This window comes from Lates calcarifer, linkage group LG7_2, assembly GCF_001640805.2.
Source record: "Lates calcarifer isolate ASB-BC8 linkage group LG7_2, TLL_Latcal_v3, whole genome shotgun sequence".
Classification (NCBI taxonomy): Eukaryota; Metazoa; Chordata; class Actinopteri; family Centropomidae; genus Lates; species Lates calcarifer.
In genome coordinates, this window is record NC_066854.1 from 1,553,947 (window position 1) to 1,576,888 (window position 22,942).

The 22,942-nt window shown below is 42.0% G+C and overlaps 2 protein-coding genes across 3 annotated transcripts in view; both read left to right on the top strand.

Moving 5' to 3' along the window:
* ahr1b (aryl hydrocarbon receptor 1b) overlaps nucleotides 1-8,392 on the top strand; it is a 24,306-nt gene extending 15,914 nt beyond the window's left edge. Inside the window, exons 10-12 of one of the 2 annotated variants that reach the window (XM_051066039.1) lie at nucleotides 64-1,399; nucleotides 4,268-4,453; nucleotides 8,295-8,392. In XM_051066039.1, coding sequence (XP_050921996.1) covers nucleotides 64-1,399; nucleotides 4,268-4,426 — 1,495 coding nt within the window. In that variant the 3' untranslated portion in view covers nucleotides 4,427-4,453; nucleotides 8,295-8,392. Of the gene's footprint in view, nucleotides 1-63; nucleotides 1,400-4,267; nucleotides 8,249-8,294 lie in introns of those variants that run through there. The other variant, XM_051066038.1, reaches the window with a different exon arrangement.
* Nucleotides 8,387-22,510, top strand: LOC108873125 (leucine-rich repeat-containing protein 4C). The gene is made up of 5 exons (XM_018661248.2): nucleotides 8,387-8,475; nucleotides 11,427-11,463; nucleotides 17,655-17,752; nucleotides 20,417-20,534; nucleotides 21,291-22,510. The coding sequence occupies exon 5, from the start codon at nucleotides 21,306-21,308 to the stop codon at nucleotides 22,380-22,382; it is 1,077 nt and encodes a 358-aa protein (XP_018516764.1). The 5' UTR covers nucleotides 8,387-8,475; nucleotides 11,427-11,463; nucleotides 17,655-17,752; nucleotides 20,417-20,534; nucleotides 21,291-21,305; the 3' UTR covers nucleotides 22,383-22,510.
* Nucleotides 22,511-22,942: the final 432 nt, after the last annotated feature.

Sequence of the window (22,942 nt, forward strand, 5' to 3'; positions counted from 1 at the left end):
CTTTATTTTCTGTTTTACTTTATTCATCTGTTAATTTCTTCTCCGTAACATCTCTCTCCGCAGGGATGAGGAAGGAGGGGAACACCTGAGGAAACGATCTATGCACCTCCCTTTCACCTTCGCCACCGGAGAGGCCCTGCTCTACCAGACCGGATACCCGCTGCACGGCTTCCCCGACTCCTTCCAGGGCAAAGCCAAAGGCAGCAAGTCCAAAAAGGGCAAACCGGACAAGAGCGCCGCAGACGAACTGGACCCAAAGTCCCTGCTGGGAGCGCTCATGAGCCAGGATGAGTCGGTGTACATCTGCCAGCCGGACACAGAGCCGAAGATGTCCTACCACAGCAGCCTTTTCAGCGAGCAACAAAGCGAGACTGGCGGTTTCAGCGGGTTGTTGAGCAGCGACAGCTGGCCCATCGTATCTAACGGGGAGATGGGGAGGTGCAATGGTAAAACGTCCAGCTACGACCCGCTGCTCGCCACTCTGGACTCCCTGTCCCTAGACGGCGACGAGACGTGCTCCAACAGCGAGCTCTTCAGTGCTCTGGAGAACCTGGGTCTGAATGCCGAAGACTTGGAGCTCCTGCTGCTTGACGAGAGGATGATCCAGGTGGAGCTGGACCCCAACCACGTCCCCACCCTCAGCGACCTCCTCACCAACAATGAAATCCTCTCCTACATCCACGACTCCCTGGAGAGCGGCACCGAGGGAGAGGAGGACAGAGGTGGGTTCGGACCAGCGCAGAGTGTCCCCCAGCAGGTGTGTTTGACACCCGCTGTCCCTCCGCCCATCGTCCAGCTGTCGCAACAGATGCAGCAGCACACTCAGATCCAGGCTGTCTCCCAGCCTGGAACTACAGACGCCAACAGTCACTGGGTGGTCTCGACAGAGAACCACCATCACCCACATGCTGTGCTCAGACCCTCACAGCTGAACGGCGAACACAAACACCTTAACTCACACCTGGAGTCGAGTCAACAGTGGCAGCAGCTCCAGCCCCATCAGCAGGTAAGCAGCCAGAGTTTCCAGAGCCACTTTGCAGTCACCACGAACAGATCTTACATCCCGAATGGACACGCCGCCTTTCCAACAAACATGGAGGTCAGCCACATGGGTTACAGCGTCTCCAACACGCCACACACAGGCGGCACAGGACTGAACGGCCTCACCACACCAGACATTTATCACTACCAGAGGCCCTGCCAGCTGCAGGGTCACCACAAACACCAGCATGAGCAGCAGCAGATGTTGCAGCAGACTCAGGTTCCTCCATCTTGTTTGTCCCAGTGTCCCACCCAGAGCTCTGGGCTCGATTTAGAGCAGCTGCTGGGTCTATCGCAGCCGTCGTTAGAGGCCTACAGCATGTTCAACACCGGAGCAGAGGACACCACCCACAGCAAGGTAAGAGACACAGGAAGTAATGAATCCAGCTAAGATCTTCTGTCTTGCGTCAGGTCCGTTCTGTCCTCCTCTCTTCCTTCTTGCCGTCTGCCAGCTCTCCTCAGAGCTGTTTGGTCTGGGAGCTATGCCCTCTGATTCTCGCCCCAAGTCTTTGCGTTGCTCTCAAATATCAGCGAACATCAACAAACTGAGCTGCTGCAGGATCCACAACCCTTCAACCCCCTTTATCCCTGCGCTGTTCTCTCTCTCACTGTCATGGAAATTGATTTTTTTCCGAGTCAGCACACAGAGGCCGAGCGCTGGCAGCGAGCTCAGTGTAAACTGTGATGATGCGACCAGACATGCCATGTAAATAAGACGAGGGGGAGATGGGCCAGAGAAACGCAGTCTTGAGATGAGAGTCGACTAGAATCTAATGCAGTAGAGTCTGTAGATGCAGTCGGGTTTCATCAGTTCTTCAGGAGAGGGTCATCAATTGTCACAGCTTGTTTAAAGCTTAGAAGCATTTCATCCGTTACTCGTCCGGTTGATCAACAGAAAATTAATCTGCAGCTATTTTGACAATCAATTAATGATATATCTTATATCTAAGGCTAAGCTGCACCACCTACTCCAAATTCATGTAAAATCGTTGTGGAGAGCATCAAAACTGGACTTATTTAGCAAGTTTTATCTCTTAATTCTCAGGTGTTGTTTATTTATTATGTGCTCTAGCTTTTCCAGATGTTTGCACAGATACGGCAACAATAATGGTCCAAAATAATTAAGTAATTATTCAATCAGTTGTGATACAATAAGGCATTGTGGGGATCTTGATGCACTGCTGGAGCTCAGATCCCAATAACATTATTCTGGTTTCTTAATGAGACCCTGTAATGTTCATGGGAAGCAGGAATTCATCTTTAAAGGCCAACAAAACCTTTTATTTCCCAGTAATGACAGAGCAGTGAGGGCTGGGGAATGTCATCCTAAAAAACGCTAATCAGTCCGAGCACAAAGAAACGAGTAGTTGGAGGTCCAGAGAAATTCCCATCGTAAAAAACAAAAACAAAAAAAACAAGACATAACGAGGTAACGAGCCAATCAGTGCCACCAAATTGAAGTTTGAAGCAGGATTTTAAAACCAGGAATGTCTCAGGAGCTCCCACAAATCCCACCACCGCTAGAACAAGTTTGCATTGTTCATTTAGCTGGGAAATACTCAAATAAAGGACAGAAAATCATCAGTGTAACATATTATAACAAATACTGAGGTCAAGTTCTGATAAACATCCTAATCTCTGCATCTGCCATCTATGTTTTTCTCTGTCATTGTCCCGTAGCGTTGTTTTTCCAAGCATGAAGAGCATCACTGGTGTTTAGAGCGAAAAACAAACAGACGTATCAAAGGAGACATGATGAAACATGAGGGAGAGGACAGAAAAGCAAAGAGGCAGTAGTGAGAAAGAGTACAATAATGAATAGAATAAGGTCGGGATGGGGGGATGAGGGGACGGGGGTCGGGCCCCAGAGATGTACAGACCCCAGCGGGCATCCATTCATTCACCCCCCCTCCCTCTTCCATTCAGCCTCCGCTGTTATTCTTCAGGGTCAGTGGCTGTTGCTGAAAGAAAAATACTGGCAGGGCCGGGCAGTCGAGCATGAGCGGCGTTGACCTACAATTTGACTGTCATCATTACCTAATGCTGTGATCGCAGGATGGAGAGGAAGGCAGGCGGCGCAGAGAGAGACTATTTTCAGCTCGAGTAGAAGCAGGGCTCTACTGTAGTTTGATTTACTTTCAGTTTAGTGTCTTTAAATAAAACAAATGTACTGTCACCTGTGTGAAGCTGGAGGGCAGCTGGAGGGGAATTTACTGTGATTCTTCTCATTATGGATTTATCTGTTGACTATTTATATTAATATTTATTTATTAATATTTTATTAAGTCCACAGTTGAGTCTGAAAATTGTGGAAAATTCCCAAAACAGTTTACCTAAGATAAATGTCTTCAGTGTCTTGGTTTACACAACCATCAGTCCAGGGCTCATAAATATTCACTGGTCATCTTTATAGCTAGTAAATTTTTATGAGAAGCTGAATCAAGATAATTTTCTTACTTTTTTTAAGCTACAGCACAAACTTATACAATAAAAATAAGAAATATGAAAGGTAAGAAGATTTAAAGTGATTATTCCATCTGTTAAAAACGACTGTTATTGCCAGAACTGGCACAGAAAAATGTGGTTTTAAACACAAGCTTCACTATGACAATACACTGAGGCAGAAACGAGTAGGAATAATTAAAGCTGGAGGACACAGGTCAAGTTGAGGAAGAGAGATGACATTGACACTATAAACATGGCTACTTACTCAGACACTTTGTGTGACTAATGCTATCCAGTAAGCTAATGCTAATCTTAAATGCAGATGTTTGAGCATGTGTGAAAACTGACACTGCTGCTAAACTGGAAGTTTAAGTTTTATATTCACATAAATTCAGCTAATATTTGATGTTTAACTTTTGAAAAAAAAATTGTAATAATTCATTTTATTTGTGATTTAATCCAGTTTAATATGTTTAGATGTGTGTCTGAACTCCTGCAGTGCTAACTATCTGACAAACGACCTAATCTGTTTAGACTTTAGGGATTACAATCACTGTCTCTCTCCATTTCCTTCTTCTCCTCCATCTTTCCTCCTCTTCCTCCCTCTGTCGTCTAAACCTCTGCTGCTTGGTGCTTATTCCCTGACCTGTCCTGCTTCATGTGATTAAGGTCAGCAGTGGCTCCATAACTGCATATAGGACCAAATGTAGCTCCTCAGGGTGAAATCCTCCACAGGTGAATAAAACTGTTTATTAAGATAAAATAATTGATTGTTTTTCAGGTGGAGAACGGCTGCCTCCTCAGTGCCACCAATGCAGCGTACATCAGGACGTGTCTGATGCCCAACGGAAACGGAGTGGCGACGGACGACATCCCTGTCTCACGCCCCGAAGGACTCCCCGCTCTACAGGACCCCCAGAAATCTGGATTTTTCCTCTGAAAGGACAAAGACGAGGCTCAAACAGAGGTAGAGAAGGAAAAAGAATCAATTAGTTGAAAGGAAAAAAAAAGAGAAAGGACTTTATGTTATACTCAGAGATACAGTAGGTACGATGAGAAAAGACAAAACGAGAGGAAGAAATGACGTTTTTAATGTCACACTGTTATAATATTACTAGTCGTGCGCTCACTGAAAGTTTAGTTTGTTGTGTTCCTTGCCGCCAGTCAGACGTCCAGTTTTCTGACTCTGTCAAGCCAAAACTCATCACCTTCTGATCTGTATATACACTGTTAAAGTCCTGGAGAGGAACTAAGAAGAGGAAGAGAAGTGGTTACACTTTATCTGGATAGTCCCAAGTTGATGCTCAAGTTGACGACAAAATGTTTGACTCAAGATTAATCCCAGCACAGACAAAAAGTATATACAGAGATTTTAGTGCCGTTTAATATGATAGAAAGCTGAGTTTCAACACTGGACTATTAAAATAAAGTGGGACTCACTTTGATATTTACATACTTCACATTACTGCTGACCATTTCCTGAGGTGGCAATTTAATGTGATGAGTCTGCAGCTTTTCGTACGATTAATTTGCACGTTAAATATATTTTTGAACTGTTGTTTTTATTCTGGGTTAAAGGATCCTTGTAGTTGGTCTTCTGCCTCCGCGCTGTATGTGAAAAGACCTTTAGCCTGAAAACATAACAGCCATGGGTGAGGTGGGGCAGTGCCAAAACAGTTTGCACAGGAACTGCATATTGCCAGATCACACGTCAACAGTAAGGGTGGCGTTTTCAAAAGATTGCACTCTGGAAGTTTGTGTTTTCAGGCCCCCAAAACACAAAAGGTTTAGCATTTTATACGTAAACTGTTGTCCTGTTAGTCTGCAACTTGATTATTGATGCTTTGGAAAATGGTCAGCAGCGATACTAAAAGATATAATTTAGTTAACGAGGCTGAAACGTGAATATTTGGAGCCGCGGAGCCTCACAAATATGTTACAGGAGAGTGAGAATATGCTGCTTTCAACATGTCTGCTGGTAATCTGTGTTTCCTCAGGCAGGAAAACTTTCTCATTTCAAACAGCCACGAGATTTGGACTGAACACACCAACAGAGTATTTAAACATCAGTGTTCGTCTGTCACTTAGAGGTAGATGGATTCTTAGGGTTAGTAGATGTCGTTCGTCCTGGTGCTTTACATGTCAACAAGCATTTCAATTTATCATTTTTTTAAGATGAGATTTAAAGTGTAAAATCAGAACGGAGCAGCAGTTGAAAGGTTTTTATTTATTGCCGCTGCTTCTATGGCTTCACAACATTTTATCCTAATGCTGCATTATAGCCTATTTAAGGTTTACAACGATGCTGTGCACTTACATGTATGTTACAGGCATAATCAGAGAGGATCTGATTTGTCCGTCAAGTGGCACTGAAATCAAACAAAATAGCATTTTTGTTTCCTGACCGGAGACAGTGTGAAAATCTCCCGTTAATGCCTTGTCTGGGCGGCTGAGGCCAGTCAGACTCCCACTTGCTTTATCCTGCAGTCATGTCGTGTGGGGAAACACTGAGTGCACTTACATGCACACAGTAATCCATTAAGGACCTAATTGTAAATAATAGATTACAACTGAGGGCGGAAGAGGAAGCGCATGTTAGTGTTTCTCAAGTTTTGTTTTCCTGTAATCACAAAATTAATATGATTAGTGTTATTATTCCATGAACAGGAAGGAACAGGAGATTAATTTCAAATAAAACCTGTTATTTTCATATCTACGGTGGCCCTGTGTGGACATTTGAAGGAAAAAAATTATTGTGTCCCATGATTCGACGCATGGGAATGAGATTGAATTAAGTTTCTCTTGCTAATAATTACTCCATGCCACGACGTAATTCGATCTTGTCGTAATACGCTTTTTTCCCTTCATATGTCTCCAGAGGAGCTTTGTACATATCTGATCAATATGTGCACATGTGAAAAACTCCAGCTAGTAGCATTAAAGTTATTATTGTTAATGATTGTTTATAATTTAAACATCAGCAGTATTAGTTGAGTTGAAGACTCAAATCAAAACCGTGTTAGACTTAACAGAGCGAACACACACGTCCATTATGAGTCTCTCTCTGCAGTATTCACTTCCTTTTACTCTTAATGTTAATGGGAACGTATCAGACACAATTTACCACTGCTTTTATTAATAATAGTATCAGAACAGACACTGTGACCGACAGTACACGCTGCTGAGACTTTAATACAGCTGTGCCGCAGGTAGTTTTTGTGTCTCTGTTTATTTTTTTGTTTGTTAGTCAAACAAAACTTCTCACCTGGCTCTTCCTCTTTAGCTTGTGAAGGTTAAAACAATATAACAAAACCTACAGCGAAAACAATCATCACCTGGACGCCCACAGCCATCAGTGGGACATGGAAACTTAAGCTGCATTCATGTCATGTCAGAGTAACTGTAAATATCAGCTGCAGCTTCTTAATGAAAATTATTATAGAGGAAATAGTCATTAACATGTGTGGAATGAAGTCCTCAGCCGGACTTTAACTAGAGGAGTTGCAATTATACTGTAGTTGTCTCAAACACCCAGTTGACTTGTCGCTAAGCCCGCCCCTTTGTTGTTAGCTGGCATGGCGCCCTTCCTGAAGGAATATTATTCCATTTTTGTAAAAAATGAAAAAGTAGTTTCAGATAGAAGCAGTTTTATTGTTTTATTTTAACCTCATATTTTACTGCATAAATCAGCTCACCTCTGATGTGACATGAATGCTGTGTCACTCACATTTAAAAGACTTTAAAAGCAAAAGAAAGAAAGAGCTTCGGTCACCGGAGCTGGAGCATAAGGCGACGGACTGGACAGCATTTAGCACTCAAAAACCAAAACGAGAAACATGTGAACACACGTGTGTCTGCAGTTGCTCCTTTGTTGAATGTCTTGGGTAAAACTGTAAAGGCGTTTAAAAAAACAAAGCTTTTATTTCACGACAAAAAGGTGCTTAAAAGTGATTTGTCGACATTAGTAGACGATGAAATGCATTTACAGATTTGCCTCGTGTCTGTTAATCCTGTTTTTTGTTTTTGCAATTTTTTTGTAAACTGACTTTTCTTATAAAACAGATTATTTAAAACCAGTTGTGAGATCAAATGCTGTATGAAATAAAAAATTTATAAAGAGACAATCATTTTCCAAGGCGCTTAAAAAAAAAAGAATGGTTGTGTGTATATAACTGTGTTTTCTATCGACGTTGTTGCAAGCACTACTTTAAAATCACTGCTCTTAAAAAAACTCTCCAGCACTGAAAGTAGTCTTGTAGAAAAAAGCATTTTATGACTCTGTGTCGTTTGAATATTGTTCCCAAGAGTCGTGTGTTTTATCTTTATGTCATGTTTGTCACTTTAGCTGAAAACTGAAATCTGTGCCATAACGGTAAGCTCAGACTTACTCCTGCTCAGTATATGAAGAGAAACAGTATATTTCAAAACACTTGAGCCACATTTTACTTTAAAAAATGATCAAATCTTTTCCTGAAGTTTATCTTTAACATCCACTTTGTCCACAAATTAAGTTTTAAAGTGAATTAATTGCTTTATATTTATGTTATCAGCCATTTTGTCAGGTTGAACGCAACAAAACCAAACTCTCCAGCAGCTGTTCATGTTTTTAAAGGCACACAGACTTTATTTTGCTACTTTTATCACTGAAAGTTGTAGTTGTATGTGAACAGGATTTTTAAAAAAATGCAGTTTGTCTTTGAGCTGTGTGTGGAAATGTGCTCTCAGATCCTGGAAATAAAGGATTTTGTGCAATCACCCTGAATCGCCTCCTCTTTACGCTCGGTTATTAACGTCTTCTGTCTTTCCAGGTGAGCCCCGTCGTTCCTCACCTGTCCACCTGATGTCAGTGTAGCTCTCTCCCCCCTACTCCATCCATCACCTGACCTGCTCACCTGTCTCCCCCCTCCCCTCCATCCCATCCCCCAGTCATCCCTTCAGGCAGAGTACAGAGTAGCCAGCCAGACAAACCTGCTTCTTGAGGAAAGTTAGGTAAGAAATGAACCAGAACTTAGATTAAAATCATGTTGAAGTTTGTTGCATTTCACCTGTTGTTTTCTCTTGTTGTCTGCTGCTTAGCACAGACTGCACACTCCGATACAGTCGGTGGCGCTATGCACCTGGTTGGTTCATGTGTACCCAGGTACACTTCACATCAGGTGTGAAAACTACTGAAAACAGCTTCTTCTCCTTCTGCTCCTAATTCTTTTTTTCCTTGTTCTGCTCCTCCTCCTTCTTCTTCTTTATCATCATCTTCTCCTCATCCTTCTCCACCTCCTCCCTCTTCTCTCCTTCTGCTCCTGCTCCTGCTTCTCCTCCTCCTTCTTTCTCTTCTTCTTCTCCTCCTCCTTGTTCTCCTCCCTCTTCTTTTCTCCTTCTTCTCTTTCTTTTTCTCCTCCTCCTCCTCCTTCCTCATCTTCAGCCTTACACTGGGTTTTAGGTTTTGAAAATTTTGATTTCTATTCTCATTTACTCTCATTTTTATTCCTTAAATTTCATTCCAACATATTTTAGATTTTACAGATGAGAAATGAACAGAGGTGCTGTTTCTGAATTAACTCACGTCTGTGTATTTTATCAATTTCTTGATAATTATCAGTTAACACACAGTACACACCGTGTTATACCTTTTAAAAACCATTAACAGGGGGTAATATTTGTTATTCAGAGATTTCAGTCAGTCGCTGTTCAGTCATAGAAACAAGTAAACTGACAGATATGTAACCAGTAAGATGAAATCCAGCCTGAGATGCATTATGGGACCTCAGAGAGTTTCAACACTGAAGTGAGGCACGCCAGCAGCGACCTGAGGATGCTTTTAGCTGCTGTCACTGAACCCTCCCCCAACACACACAGCACCACTGTCCATTTCCACCCAGCCGTTCTTACGCTTTTTGCACCAGCAGATGTGTGAACTCACGCCTGACCGAAAGCAAACAAACACACACTGATACCAAAGGCTAAAACTGCTGTTACTGACCAACAGCAGTCAATTAAAGACAAAGAAAAAACTGGATACAATTCTAACATATTCCCCCTTAAACCTCATTTTGATTCCCAGGTTTTAGTCACTTCAGAAAACAGGGATGAGGAGATTGTCACCTCCCATCAAGAGGGACTGACAGTGTTAAAAATCAAACCTCCCTCATCCCTGTGAGAGAAAGAGAGGTCAAAGAGGATCCATTTTGTTTTCTTTCTTTGTGCTCCTTCAGCTCGGACTCAGATTTACAATCAGAAATGATTTTTAAAAAATAAAAGCCTCACTCTGAAGGTGAAACAACAAAAATAAACCCATGTGCTCATGAGAAGAGAGGGCAGCGATGAGTTTCTAATCATCTTCTAATCGGAAAGTGAAGGTATTTTTTACAGAAACAGACCAAGCAGCCTCTAAAGCTTCCTCTCCTGAGTGCAGAACACTGTCTGCTGCCAACTTTACATCTTTAATGACCCCCTCCCCCGAATCATTTATGAGAGTTTTTCTTCTCCCGCAGTCTTCAGCCGGTTAACTTTGCCCGCTTGTGACGTGATCAATCATCCGAGCAAGATGTTGTGTGTCCCACTTTAGCTTCCTCGGGCTGCCGCGCCACCGCATCACCGCCCCGAGGCTCCGCCGGGAGAGCTCAGGCCCTCACTGAGGCCGCCGACGACACAGCAGCCGAGAGCAGAGATGTTGCTGTTGTTGTTGTTGTGTTGGTCACTGAGATAATTCACATTAGAAATGCTCAGAGACCAGAGGGAGGATGACTCAGTGTTTTCTTTGTGTTAATAACACTGCTGTAGCCAAACCGTGCCCTCCATGATGAAACAGCTTCATCATCTCTTCCTGTTACATTTAGAAGTGTTTTTAAAGGAGCATTAAGTCATTTCCATCCCCAGGTGTCCTTTTCTCAACCTTTAACAGCTGATGTGACACACTTCCTAGACTGCACTGACATCTATTGGTCCGTATTCTCTCATTTTGTGTATCTTTGGCTTTTTAATGCTGCCATCTTGGTCAGATCTGTGTGAAATTTACCTGCTCAGGTGTTAGGAAGACACAAAAAATCAGGTTTTAAGAAGTCCAGATCCACCCAGACCTTTTCTGCAGGACTGTAACATCGTCTTAAATCTGTTTTACTCCTGACAGACGACAGTCACAACTGGTAAATCCACAAGAAACATAAACACAGTTCAGTTTAAGAACAAACAACCACACCTCAGTGTCTGACTTCTTTCCCAACATGTTTCAATCAAACTCAAACTGACTGTGGATCCTGTTTTATTACAGTAACACACTGTATATTTACTGCAGCCTGTGTCTGATATTTAACACCTCCATCGGGGGTCTGTGTGGTTCTGCTGCATAGAAAAGATATGAAATATTTAATGACCGTCTATAACCACTCAGGCCTTTTCCCTGATGGAAAATATGGACACTGTGCTGTTTCTGTGCAGCGAGTGCAGAGCTGCTGACCTGTTTTCAAACCGTCTCAGGACGACACTCAACTCTGTCTTTTTCAAACCTTAGATTTTTCATTCATCAGATTAAATTCAAGCTTTTTTGTGTTAAAATTTCATTTTTACACATAGTGTTTTAATGTCTTGTTCAAATTCTGCCTGTTTAATTGATTTCCTACATTTCCCACAATGCCTCTCACCAACCCAGGAATGAACAGGACATGGCAAACAGCTAAATTCATATAAAATCATTTCTTTAAGTGGAAAGCTTTGCTTTTAGAAAGATCCCCGAACCTGACGACATTTTTAAATCAAAACAGAGCCGCTGAAGCTCTGATTGATCACTGACTGATCGATTTTTCCATCCAAGTCTATTAATTGTTTGTCTTTTTATTCATCCGTATGCAGAGAGCTGCAGCAGGAAGCACTGATCTCTCTCCTCTCTCTGTTTCTCTCCGCCCCGTCTCCACCCGTCGGGCTGTCAATGTGCATTACCTCCACCCCAGCAGACAGATACTCCTGCTGCACTTCCTCTGCATCAAGGTAAAACACACTCACTCCTCCTCCTCAGTCAGGAAGAAGCTCAGTGAGAGGCAGCGATAAATAATGAACACAAACTTTATTTGTGGTAGCACTTTACAATAACAGATACAAAGTGTTTTACAGACAATAAAACGTGAATAAATAAAGCCGGAACAAGGAAACAGGACAGGAAGTCGAGATTTAGATTTAAATTTGAGGTGTGGGTTTCTGCTCACCTTCGGTCATTCGCTGTGACCTCGGTGCGACCGCAACCTCCTCTAATTCTTCTCCATTGTATCGTCTCTGCTGCCGTGCAACACAGAAATGTCCAGTCGGGCCGAGCAGAGCTATAAAGGTTTAAATGGAGAGCTAATGGCCGGTGTTAACAGGCAGGGGGAGGCTTTTAGGGAGGAAACACCCCCCCACAAACACAACCTTCACCTCCACCTCCTCCCATCACTGTAACCCAGATCCGAGCTGTGACTCCCTGCAGGCTGCTCACACACACACACACAAATTCAGATCATATTCACACTTTAAGGAGTTTTTTTTTTTTTTTTTGCTCCTTGAAACTGAGCTATGGTTTTTAAATTCTCCTGTGACAACATATCATATATAACTGTATTATATTATCATACATGGCCTGTTTATACTGTTATACTTCTGGAAAAATACTTAGATGTGAGGACTCAGCAGCTTATCACACTTACTAACCCAGTCCCTAAAATCTATAAAAGTTCATCCATTTTAAGACCACATATTTGGAACGTAAGACTGATCTGTGGACAAATCAAGCAGGAAGGTTTCAGACGATTTCTACCTACAGGTCACTCTGAGAGGAGTTGTTTAGTTTATGTAGAAAAGCAGGAATATGCAGCAGAGAAGTAACGAGATCAGTGTTTTATTGGCTGCCATATACTTAAATTGGTACTTAAAATACACTTAAAGCAGAAACTTTTATGTGTGTAGATCTGTAAAGAAAGACTCTCACTGCTCCAGGTATTTGTATTTTTTGTTGAATATTAGTTTTAGCTGCAGTATATAACCCAACATTTCCACTAGGAGGACCTTTACCTATCAGACTTTCAAAAGATAATCAGTCAAACTGGATCAAACTCGCTTTAATAGCTCAACGGCATCGTCCCAGATTTTAGTCTAGTTTCCTAAAATCCAGGTTCAGTAGTTGCAGGTGGTTGAAGCCGATGTGCAGCTAAAAGGTCATGAAGTCTCCAGAGAACGTGGTGTGTGTGTGTGTGTGTAGGTGTGTAGGTGTGTAGGTGTGTGTGTGTCTGCAGGACGCTGCAGTTTGAATGTCCTGACCTTTACTGAGTGTCGGTGTTCAGCCCGCAGGCTTCGACCTCAGCGTGACGCTCAGGTCAAACCGCGGAAACAGAGTTTGTGTGTGTGGACCAGAGGTTTGACTGACAGCTCACGGAAACACCCACCAAACACAAACACCAAGTTAGACCTCTGAGGAGAATTCAGCTCCTGGTAAAAACCAGCAGCAGCTAACGATTGGTGAAGACAACAACTCCCATGATCCCTTGCTACTTCGCCAAACTCTGACTTTTGTTATTGTTTTAATTGGAAGACTTCCAGTGGAAAATTAAATACTGTGCGTTAAAGCCAAGTAACCTGAACAAAAAAATTTCTACTAAACAGTTTGTTTACATGTTTATGTCACCATGTAAACAAACAGACTGAGGCGACTCTTGTTTACTCTCTGTCGTGATTCAGTTTGACAGGAAAACGTTTCTCTGTGTTTTTTCCCCCCTGCGACGCTTCACTGAGCACCTTCACCCGCACGGTTTGACCTTTAACCCCCGCCCTCCACACACACACACACACACACACACACATACACACACAGAGTCCTCAGAGGGTTGTGTGTTGTTGTGGCATTACCCTGACCTCTCATGTCAATATGCCAAAACAGGTTGGATCAGCGCGCTTGTTTTGCCAACCCCAGCAGATGAGGTGGGTGGAGAGGTCGTCAAATATTGATGCCAGAGGCTGAAAGACACAACTGCCTCCCCCTCCTCTGATGAAAATTACCTGTTCAAAACAAGTTTATCTGCTGGTTTAGTTTACCTACACACAGTTAGATTTTTCATCTTTAATCAATTTAAAACAGAATCTCTGAAGCTTTAGTGACAGCAGGACCAGCAGGTGAACACACAGATGGAACACGATCCTTTAATGCAGTTTGTGTTTGTTTAACCGAATGTTTTTGAAGTGACAGTCAGCCGTTTGTCGCGTCGACTTCAACACGTTGACGCTGAATAATTCAGAGTATTTTTGTTGCGCTCTGCTGCTGTGGTTTTGGGTTTGTTTTTTTTCAGTTTTCCAGGAAGCTGCCGAAGCTCACAGCTCTGCCTGACCTAAAAGCTTTGACATCTCAAGGGGCGATCACACACTGAGCTGCCAAAAATACACTGTGTGTGTGTGTGTGTGTGTGTGTGTGTGTGTGTGTGTGTGTGTGTGTGTGTGTGTGTGTGAGTCAGTGTCCAGACTAGAGAGCAGAAACACAACCTTGACCTACAAACTGAAAAAACAACCAGAGGAGGGTTCAAGGAGAGGAGGAGGAGGAGGAGGAGAGAAGTGAGGAAGGGATGACAGAGGGTAATTAAGGAGGAAAGGAGAGGGAGGGAGGAAAAAATGAGAGGAAACAGTAGGTGTGGTAGTACTATACTGTATTTGCAGTAGTAGTGACAGTAGTAGTACTGTAGTATTAGCTGTAGATTTAATAACAGAGGTATCAGTAGCAGTAATTGTGTTAGTTGTGGTATCTCTTGTAGTAGTAGATGTATTTGTGGTAGTATTTGGGCCTAAAAGTAGTAATAGTGCAGAAGTAGTTGAAGTATTTAGCAGTAGTTGTTGTACAGCAGTGGCAGCAGAGCTTCAATGCTGCAGTAGTGGCAGTACAGTGGCAGTTGTAGCTGTAGTACTAGTATTTCTAGCACAGGTGTTACCACCACTCCTCCTCCTGTCGTAGTACTGTAAGTATTTGTGTATATTTGAGGATAAAAAAGAAAGGAGGAGGAGGAGATGGAGGAGGAGTAGAGGAGTGTTGGCTTGGAGGTCACGGCCTCCCCCCTGATGGTCTGATGGATCCACACTGACAACCAGAGACCACTGGAGACTCTGTGTATGTGTGTGTGTGTGTTAGAGACAGAGACTTAGTATGAATACACACTCAAACAACACACACACATCTTCTTCTTGTTTCCCTGGAGGTGTTTTCTTTATCGACCGTGGCTTTGTCTGGAAACTTCATCACAAACACATGCAGAGGTCAAAGGTCACAGAGCAGTAGTAGTACCAGTAGTAGTGTTAGTACCATCATCACAGCTGTTGTAATCACAGCCTTTGCATTTGTAGTACCAGTAGTAGTTGTGGTAGTAGTAGAGTATCGGTAGTAGTTCCTGTAATGTACTCACAGAAGTAATTGTACTAGAATTAGTAGCAGGAACATATAATAGTTGCAGTTTTGCAGTATTCAGTAGTTCTAATACTAGTACTACAGTATTTTTTAGTAGTATTAGTAGTATAACTATTTACAGGCCTAGTAGCGGTGGCAGTTGTTGTTTTTGCAGTAAATGTAGTAGTAGTTGCAGTGCTTCCACATAATTTCACCAGTAGTATCAGTAGTAGTAGTAGTAGTAGTTGTTGTTGTAGTACTACCCTCTTCCTCTGAGTCGTACTAATGTAAATGATTGTCCACAAAAATCAGCAGAATTGAATGACTGAAGCTGAGATGATGATGATGATGATGATGATGATGATGACACTCAGGCTGACAGCACTGACACTCAGTGATGATGACGATGGTGATGATGATGGTAACGACAGCGGTGATGATGGTTATTCAGAGAAATGGGTTCACACTCAGTGAGGAGTCTGTATCACAGTTTGGACGTTGAGACGTGAGTTTGGAAAATGATTTATAATTTGGTTAAATTATCAATATTTTCATTGATATGTTTTACAATAGAATTAGATTTAGATCACAGTGTATCTGGGTCACTGCCAAAAATTTTTTATTTTTTAGTCACAAATATCAGTTTATTTAACACGTAACCAACCATTTCTTTAAATAACTATTTTATTAAGGGGGAAACAGAGAAAAATGCTAAGTTGCATTAAAGTGACAAATACACATTTTGAATAGTTAAATATGTGTGTTATTAGATTCAGTGTTGAAAAAGAATAGAAAATGAAGTTTAATTTGGAATAATTACAAAAAACATCATGCATTATCGGCAAAGAGGCAAAAATAGAAAGAAAGAAAGTCAAAATATGTTTGTCTTTTATTTAATTGAACTAAACGAGCACCTCACTGCCAAACTTCATAGTAATTTTGCTATTTTTAAAATATGTTGTCACTTTACAAGTAATTTTAATCAGATTTAAAGTTAGTTTTCTGTATTCTCTCCTCCTGCAGTTTGTATATTAGCAGGTTACGAGCAGTATTGAGTAATTTGTTATTTACCAGACCAAATTTCCCAGTGCTGATGAGGATATGTTTATACAAGAGTTCCTAAAGTTCCTTTTTCATCAGAGCACTTAGTTTGATTTTAAAGACACGAACCTTTGCCAGTATCAGCGTTGGTGTAGCGTGAGAATATTATTGTAGGATCAGTGTCTGAGTCTGCAGTCTGTCATGAAGCGGAAACAACGTCCTCAACATTTTTAAAAACACGAGAAACTTCGGCGTTGAAGATGAGAGCAGGGAGGAAATTCCTGCCAACGCGCTCTGAAAGGCGTCTATTGTGCTGCGATAATCCACTTAACCTGGATGCTTTCATTCATGTTTGCACAAACAGCTGCGAGGCCCGCCCCTGTTTACTTTACTGCAGCTCACACTGTGGCAACAGGTTCAGATAAATCTCCTCTGTGCTGCAGCCAAAACCATCAGACCGCTGCAGAGAGAGGAGCTGCAGAGCATGATGGGAAAAAAAAGTTAGACCTTACAGCTTCGACAGTTCACTAAAAACAAAAGTTAAAATTAAAGTAAGAAAATGAAAACTGTAATACACGTGTTGATTTGTTGACGACTTAATATCTGGGTGTCGCCCCATATAAAAAATACAACATATTTATGAATACATTAATGACAAATATCTAAAAGTGCAACAATTAAAAAGATAAATTTGTCAAAGTTTTGATATTTAATATGAAATTTAGGTCAAATTAAAGCTCAAATGTATTTTGAGACCAATTTTTTAAAAATTCAACTTTTTTTTTTTTTGATGAATTTAAGAAATATTGTAGCACTTTTAAGACGCATTCAGTGAAAGACAATTTATTCATGAGGATATTTTTTATATTTAGGAATTCTTCTCAAAATTTGTTTATAAAAGTGTAAAATACAAATCCAAAGTTGAGTTCTATATATTTTAAATACATTTTAAGACAATTTGATTAAAGTATTTTATGCATTTCCAAGGTAATTATGTGGCAAATGTATTTTGTCGTCAGCACCTTTACTCAGTCAGTATTAATTAAACATCAGGTGTAAAACTGTGTTAACGCCCCGGACGTCCAGTCAGCGTCTGATCTGAGGACCTGATTGAAGACTTGACAGCGGCAGGGACAATCTGTTCCAGCCGCCCTCGCTCTCTGCTTCTCTGACCTCTGTGACCTCTCTGAGTCTCTTCCTGTCGCCGGCTCAGAGATGCCATGTTGGATCTGAGGAGGAGCGAGAACGAGCCACCGCCCTGTCGCATTCATTAACAACTCCGTCTGTCACACACACATTCACACACACTGTATGAGTTTACACACACCTCCGGGTCCAGGGTTTACTGACTGTACAGCTCAGCTCACTTTGTCTGTGAATAAATTTGAATTGACTTTATTGGTCTGAGGTGTGAGCGACAGAGAGCAGGATGATTGACAGCTGCTGGGAGTGTGAGTGTTTGTTTTATAACTCATTAGCAGCAGGAACCAGGACAACACCACCCACTATTTTTACATTTTTAGTTTAGCTGCTTGTTTTTACCCTTCACTTTGGTCTAAATGTTGTTCAGAACCAGTTCTGGTAAATCCCTTTTATTTTTATTAATTAACTGCAGTTACTGTGCTGACTGTGAGAAAAGTAAATGTCAGAATCAGAGTTTAAAATCACTTCTGTGTCTGTGTTAAAACAATCACCACTACTACAGTTTCTGTTATCAACAGCCAGTGTCTTACTCTCCTTTACTTTTCAGGCAGGCCTGTTGTGCCCCCTGCTGGTCAACATGAGAAACTACAGTTTGAATTCTCCACATGATTGAAACCTGCTCACCTGTTCACAGCGTTCAGAAAGGTGAGACACTCACACATGCGCCGTATATCGACCTGTGATTGAACAGAAAACTTCTCTGATCAATACTATGCTGTCCTGAACTCATTGATTATTGATTGATTGATTACATATCAAACATTTGCTCAGTCCATCATCTCAGTGTGAAGATTTGGTTCTTTAACAACAGACAAAATGTGTTTTACATTTAAAATATGTGATGCTGTGACATGTAAATATTCAGTGTTTTTCTGGCAAAAATACATTTTGACTTCATGTGTAAGTGCAGAATTAATTAATGTAAAGTAGTTTAGTGATGATCTCAGGGACTGTGAATCTTTGTCAAATACATCTAAACTAGAAAAATAGAGAATATAAACGCAGAGAGTCAGAAAAATAAAAACCTGTGATGAGAAGCAGTGGGTGTGATGCAGATGAAGACTTTAATGTTCCCCTGAGCAGCAGCAGAACATGGAGGTAATCCTCATCCACAGGGATTAACGATTAGCGTCTTCACTGAGGCTGGAGCAGCTTTCATGAGCTTCACTGTCAGGGTTTCTGTCTTACTGTAATCCCCCTGCTCTCTGATAGCCTGACACACCCACCGCCCCTCAGCTGGACACATCTGTACTGCTAATACTGCGTGTACAGGTACTACTGTACCAGCTGCCATAGAGAACACTGAGCGTGTTTGGAAATACACAGTTCTGATCACTAATCAATAAGTTCTGATCAGTTCTGATGATCTGACACAGTAGAACTGAAGTAGTAGTGCTGGTAGTGGTAGCTGTAATACTTTTAGGAATGTAGTAGTGGTATTAATAGTTGTAGTAATATAAGTAGCAATGGTAGTTGATGGTGAAGTATGAGTACTAGTAGGAGAATAGTTACTAATAGTATAAGTGTGAGTAAAAGTATAAGAGTAGTAGAAGAAATAGTGGTAGTAGCAGTAGCAATGTAGCTGGTATTAGCAGCAGTAATAGTATAAGGTGTAGTAATAGTAGTAGTTGTAGTATTTTCATAAATATATCAGTTAAAAAACATCTTGTGTTTATTTTTACATTCATATCCTTTTATTTTTATTTTATAGTGAGTACGACCTTAAACCTTCCTCTGTGAGGATGTACGATTTTGACCTAAAACCAGGCCCCTGTTGACATTAGAAACTCCTGTAATAATCAAGTTAAGTGTACAGTGCGGAGGTAACTGAAGTAGTTTCCAGCTGCTGTTATTGTGCAGCACAATTATCCAGGTCAAGTCAAAGGCTGCGGTGAAACAGGATCTCCTGCAGACACCCAATATCTGTGAGAGGAAACTGACTGTAGCATCACTGACACTGTCTGGAGGGAGGAAGTGAAGGGTCTGCATGGTCTGAAAACACAGAGACAGAATGTAAACAAATAAAGGAAGCTCTGATTCCTCAATTAATGGAGGTGGACGGACGATGGTGGCGGCGGTAGCAGAGAGTGGTTTATCTGGGCCGGGGATTTGGGCGGTATTAGTGTAATCTTTCTCTCTGTGACCAACAGGTCCGCTCATCATCTACCCAACACATCCCGCTTCATCCTACAGATGAGAGTAAATAATGGCACATCTGGGCTGCAGCTCGCTGCTGATATCTGTCAGTACCCAGTTATGACTTCAGCATCTGAGATTAACAACATCTCCTTCTTTTAATTTCAGTTTTCATGCTGTCAGATGAAGGAACCGACATTTGTCTCTAAAGCCACAGGTGTCAACTAAAGCCTCGAAAATTTGTGCAACAGAGCACTGTGACAAACCACTTTCATTTTGCTTTTGTTTAGTTTTTAAATCATGTTTGTTGGAGAACAAAGCTGCAATGAAAAGTTATTGTTCATCACAACAGCTCCTGATAAAATATTTAAATGGACGTCAAGTAGTTAATATTTAATATTTGTATTATGTTATAAGTGGCAGAAAACAGTGCATGACCTGTGTTTAGATGGTTGTGCACTTAAGAAAACATGCACACATTACACAATAATGAGCTTAGATTTTAAACATGCAGTTGTTTGGGTTTTAAAGATCTATTTCTACAGGGTTTTTATGTATTTTTAACATTTTTAGACGTATTTTAGCTTTTTTTAAAGATGGAATTCTTTTTCATTTTAAACACGTACTTCTTTTACATTTTAAATGTTAAATGTGTAGTTCTTTACACTTTAAACATGTGTTGTTTAACATTTTTTTACATTTTATAATGTATTTTATTATATTATAAACACTTTTTTGTGCTTTCTTTTCATTTTAAGGATGTATTTTTTTAAATAATAATTTTACTTTCTTGCCAGAGACGCTCATCCTGATCAGAACAGTGTGCCACAGAGAGAATATAAAAACTTTTCTCAGTGTAACATGTGATTAGATATATACATCTATAAATAAAGCTGGAACAACGTGGGGATAAACACCCTCTGCCTGCAATCAATCAAATCTGCCCAGACCTTCTAATTCTCAGCTCTGTGGCCCAGTTTGGCTCCAATCTCTTAAACCTCCCCTCGGCTCTCATAACCCCCTCCCACAACACAACCACAGCGCTGCATGGTGAATAATTGACGAGCTCTCCCTCCTCCCTCCTCCCCTCCTCCCCTCCTCCTCCCCTCTCCTCTCTGTGTCTCTTTCCATCACTCTGTCTTTGTGGTGTCTCTCGTCTGGTTTTCCGGGCAGCGTGACGACCTGTCCTCCCTCCCTCGCCTCTGTCATGTCCAGTTTCCACCTGCTGCCGGCTGCATGTTGACGACTGTCAGCAGGTAAACAGACGGAAACACAGGAGCAGCAGCTGCAGGTAAGACCACACCTGAAACATTCAAACTAAACACGTTTAAACTGTTTCTAGTTAGTCTACTTTTTATCTGCTGTCTGACTCTTTAAATCATGTCAGGAAGCAGCAGATTCAGCTCTTTCTTTCTTTCTCCCTTCACTTAAACACAGTAAAATACTCTGATGTAGATTTGGTTAAATTAAAAACAATTTAATGATTATTAGAAGCTTTTTGCTGCTGTAGAAAACCATTTAACCCTTTAGCATCTACACCTTGTTTGGATGTCGTCCACCTAAGCCTGACGTGATTCTACAGTTTTTATTCTTAATGAGGGCTGCATTTATTAGATTGAGTTGTAATAAACCAGAATTATACAAGATTAGAAACAAGTAAAAACACATTTTTCTTCTCAGACCTATTCCTATTCAAGTGAACCAGTCGCTCTTTGATTTAACACTTTAAAAGGTTAAAAAGGTGCTACAGTAGAGAAATACTCATATGAGAAGACAATTTATAAATAATGCACAGTAAGTTTCTCTAATTGCCTCTTTTTTCTTGAATATATAAACATAAAGCAGCTCGTTAGAACGGTAAATAAGAATAGTGGAGCTAAATAAAGCTATATCCTGGATTAAAAACCTACTCTCACATTAGTTTAAGCCAAATATTTCTACGTGGCTGATGAGTGTTGTGATGTGGAAGCTGGATGTCTTTTTAATTAATTGTTTGGAGGCTTTATTCATCATGATTGAGAACAAAATCCTCTCTGGTTGTTTTTAGAAAGCTGTTGGAGTCATGAGGAAGTTCACGTTCTTCCTCCTCCTCCTGCTGGCGGCGGTGGTGACAGAGGTGTCCTCCAGGTTTCGCTCATGTGAGCTGGGCTGCGACTGTCGAGGAGACCTGAAGTTCACCATCTGCTCCCGGGCTCAGTTCACTCAGCTGCCCAGCCGGGTCTCCCCCAGCACTGAGCTCCTCGACCTCTCCGACAACCACATCTCCATCATCCCTGAGCGCTCCTTCAGCAAGAACCGCAAACTCCGAGTCCTCCTGCTGCAGAACAACAACATCAGCGTGGTGGAGGACGGCGCCTTCTCTCAGCTGGAGTTCCTGCAGAAGCTGGACCTGAGTTGGAACCAGATCACCACCCTGACCGAGGGTTTCTCCGCCGGCCTGTCTCTGCTGCGGGAGCTGCAGCTCGCCCACAACCGCCTGACGAGCCTGGACAGCACCAGCTTCCTGCACCTGGACGGCCTGCAGAGGTTAAACCTGACCAGCAACACCATCGCCACCATCCAGGTGAGGTCGTTCGCCTCCATGAGCAGCCTGCGGCAGCTCCACCTGGAGGACAACCGGCTGACGTCCCTGCGGAGCGGCATCTTCTCCATGCTGCGCTCCGTGGAGGTCCTCAACCTGGCCGGGAACCAGATCAGCGAGATGGAGATGTCCGTCTTCAAGCCGCTCACCAGCATGACCCTGCTGGACCTCGCCGCCAACCAGCTCTCCACCATGTCCTTCAAGACGTTCCAGAGCATCCATACCTACAGCACCCACATCCTGCTGGAGGGGAACCCCTGGAACTGCGACTGCGACCTGCAGAGACTTTTCCGGAAGCTGCGCAGCATCCAGAAGCTCTTCCTGGACGACTACTACAACCTGACCTGCACGGCGCCGCCCGTCCTCCGGGACTACCGGCTGAAGGACGTGGACACGGAGCTGTGCATCGCAGAGACCGTCACCGTGCTCATCATCACCATCACCGTGGTGATCACCGTGCTGGCCGCCATGCTGATGGGCGAGAGGAAGAGGAAGAAGAAGAAGAAGGGGAAGCACTGGACGCAGCAGGGGGAGCTTTCAGACGAGTCGGACTACTGAAACACGTCCTCTCTTGTTCGCACAGTCGGTGCTTAAATCCCTCGGGAACATCTGCGTGCCTGGAAAGAGATTTTTGGATCCTGCGGTTCATTTTGTCAGATTTCCCATCTGCTTCGCCACAAAAAAAGCCTCAGAAAGCTTCCTCTCAAACACGCAACATCTGCTTCACAATAAAAACACTTTCATTTGCTTGAATTGCATAACATTTATAAAAGTTTTCTCCTCTAATTTAACTGATTCTCTAATAAAAAAAGTTTATTTTCTCATCTCAAGCATTTTATCGGCTCCTGATGTGACTTTTAATTTGAAAAAACATTAAATGGGATGTTGTGACATTTAATTGTCATTTAAAACAAACATGTTTCCCAGTAGAAAACACCTCTCAGCTCAGTGAACACAGGTTGTTTACAATGAAGTCTACAGCAACCTCTGCAGGTGAAAAGATTTATTGCACTGAAGATAATTTTCTGACAATTGATTTTATTTTCTTGAACATGGGTGGGGTTTGTGTCCTGGTAGACTATCTCTCTGATACTTTAGAGGAACTTCTGTTGTCTGTA

Excerpts from the sequence above, each read along its gene's own strand:
- LOC108873125 (XM_018661248.2), top strand. The coding sequence starts at position 21,306 with ATGAGGAAGTTCACGTTCTTCCTCCTCCTCCTGCTGGCGGCGGTGGTG.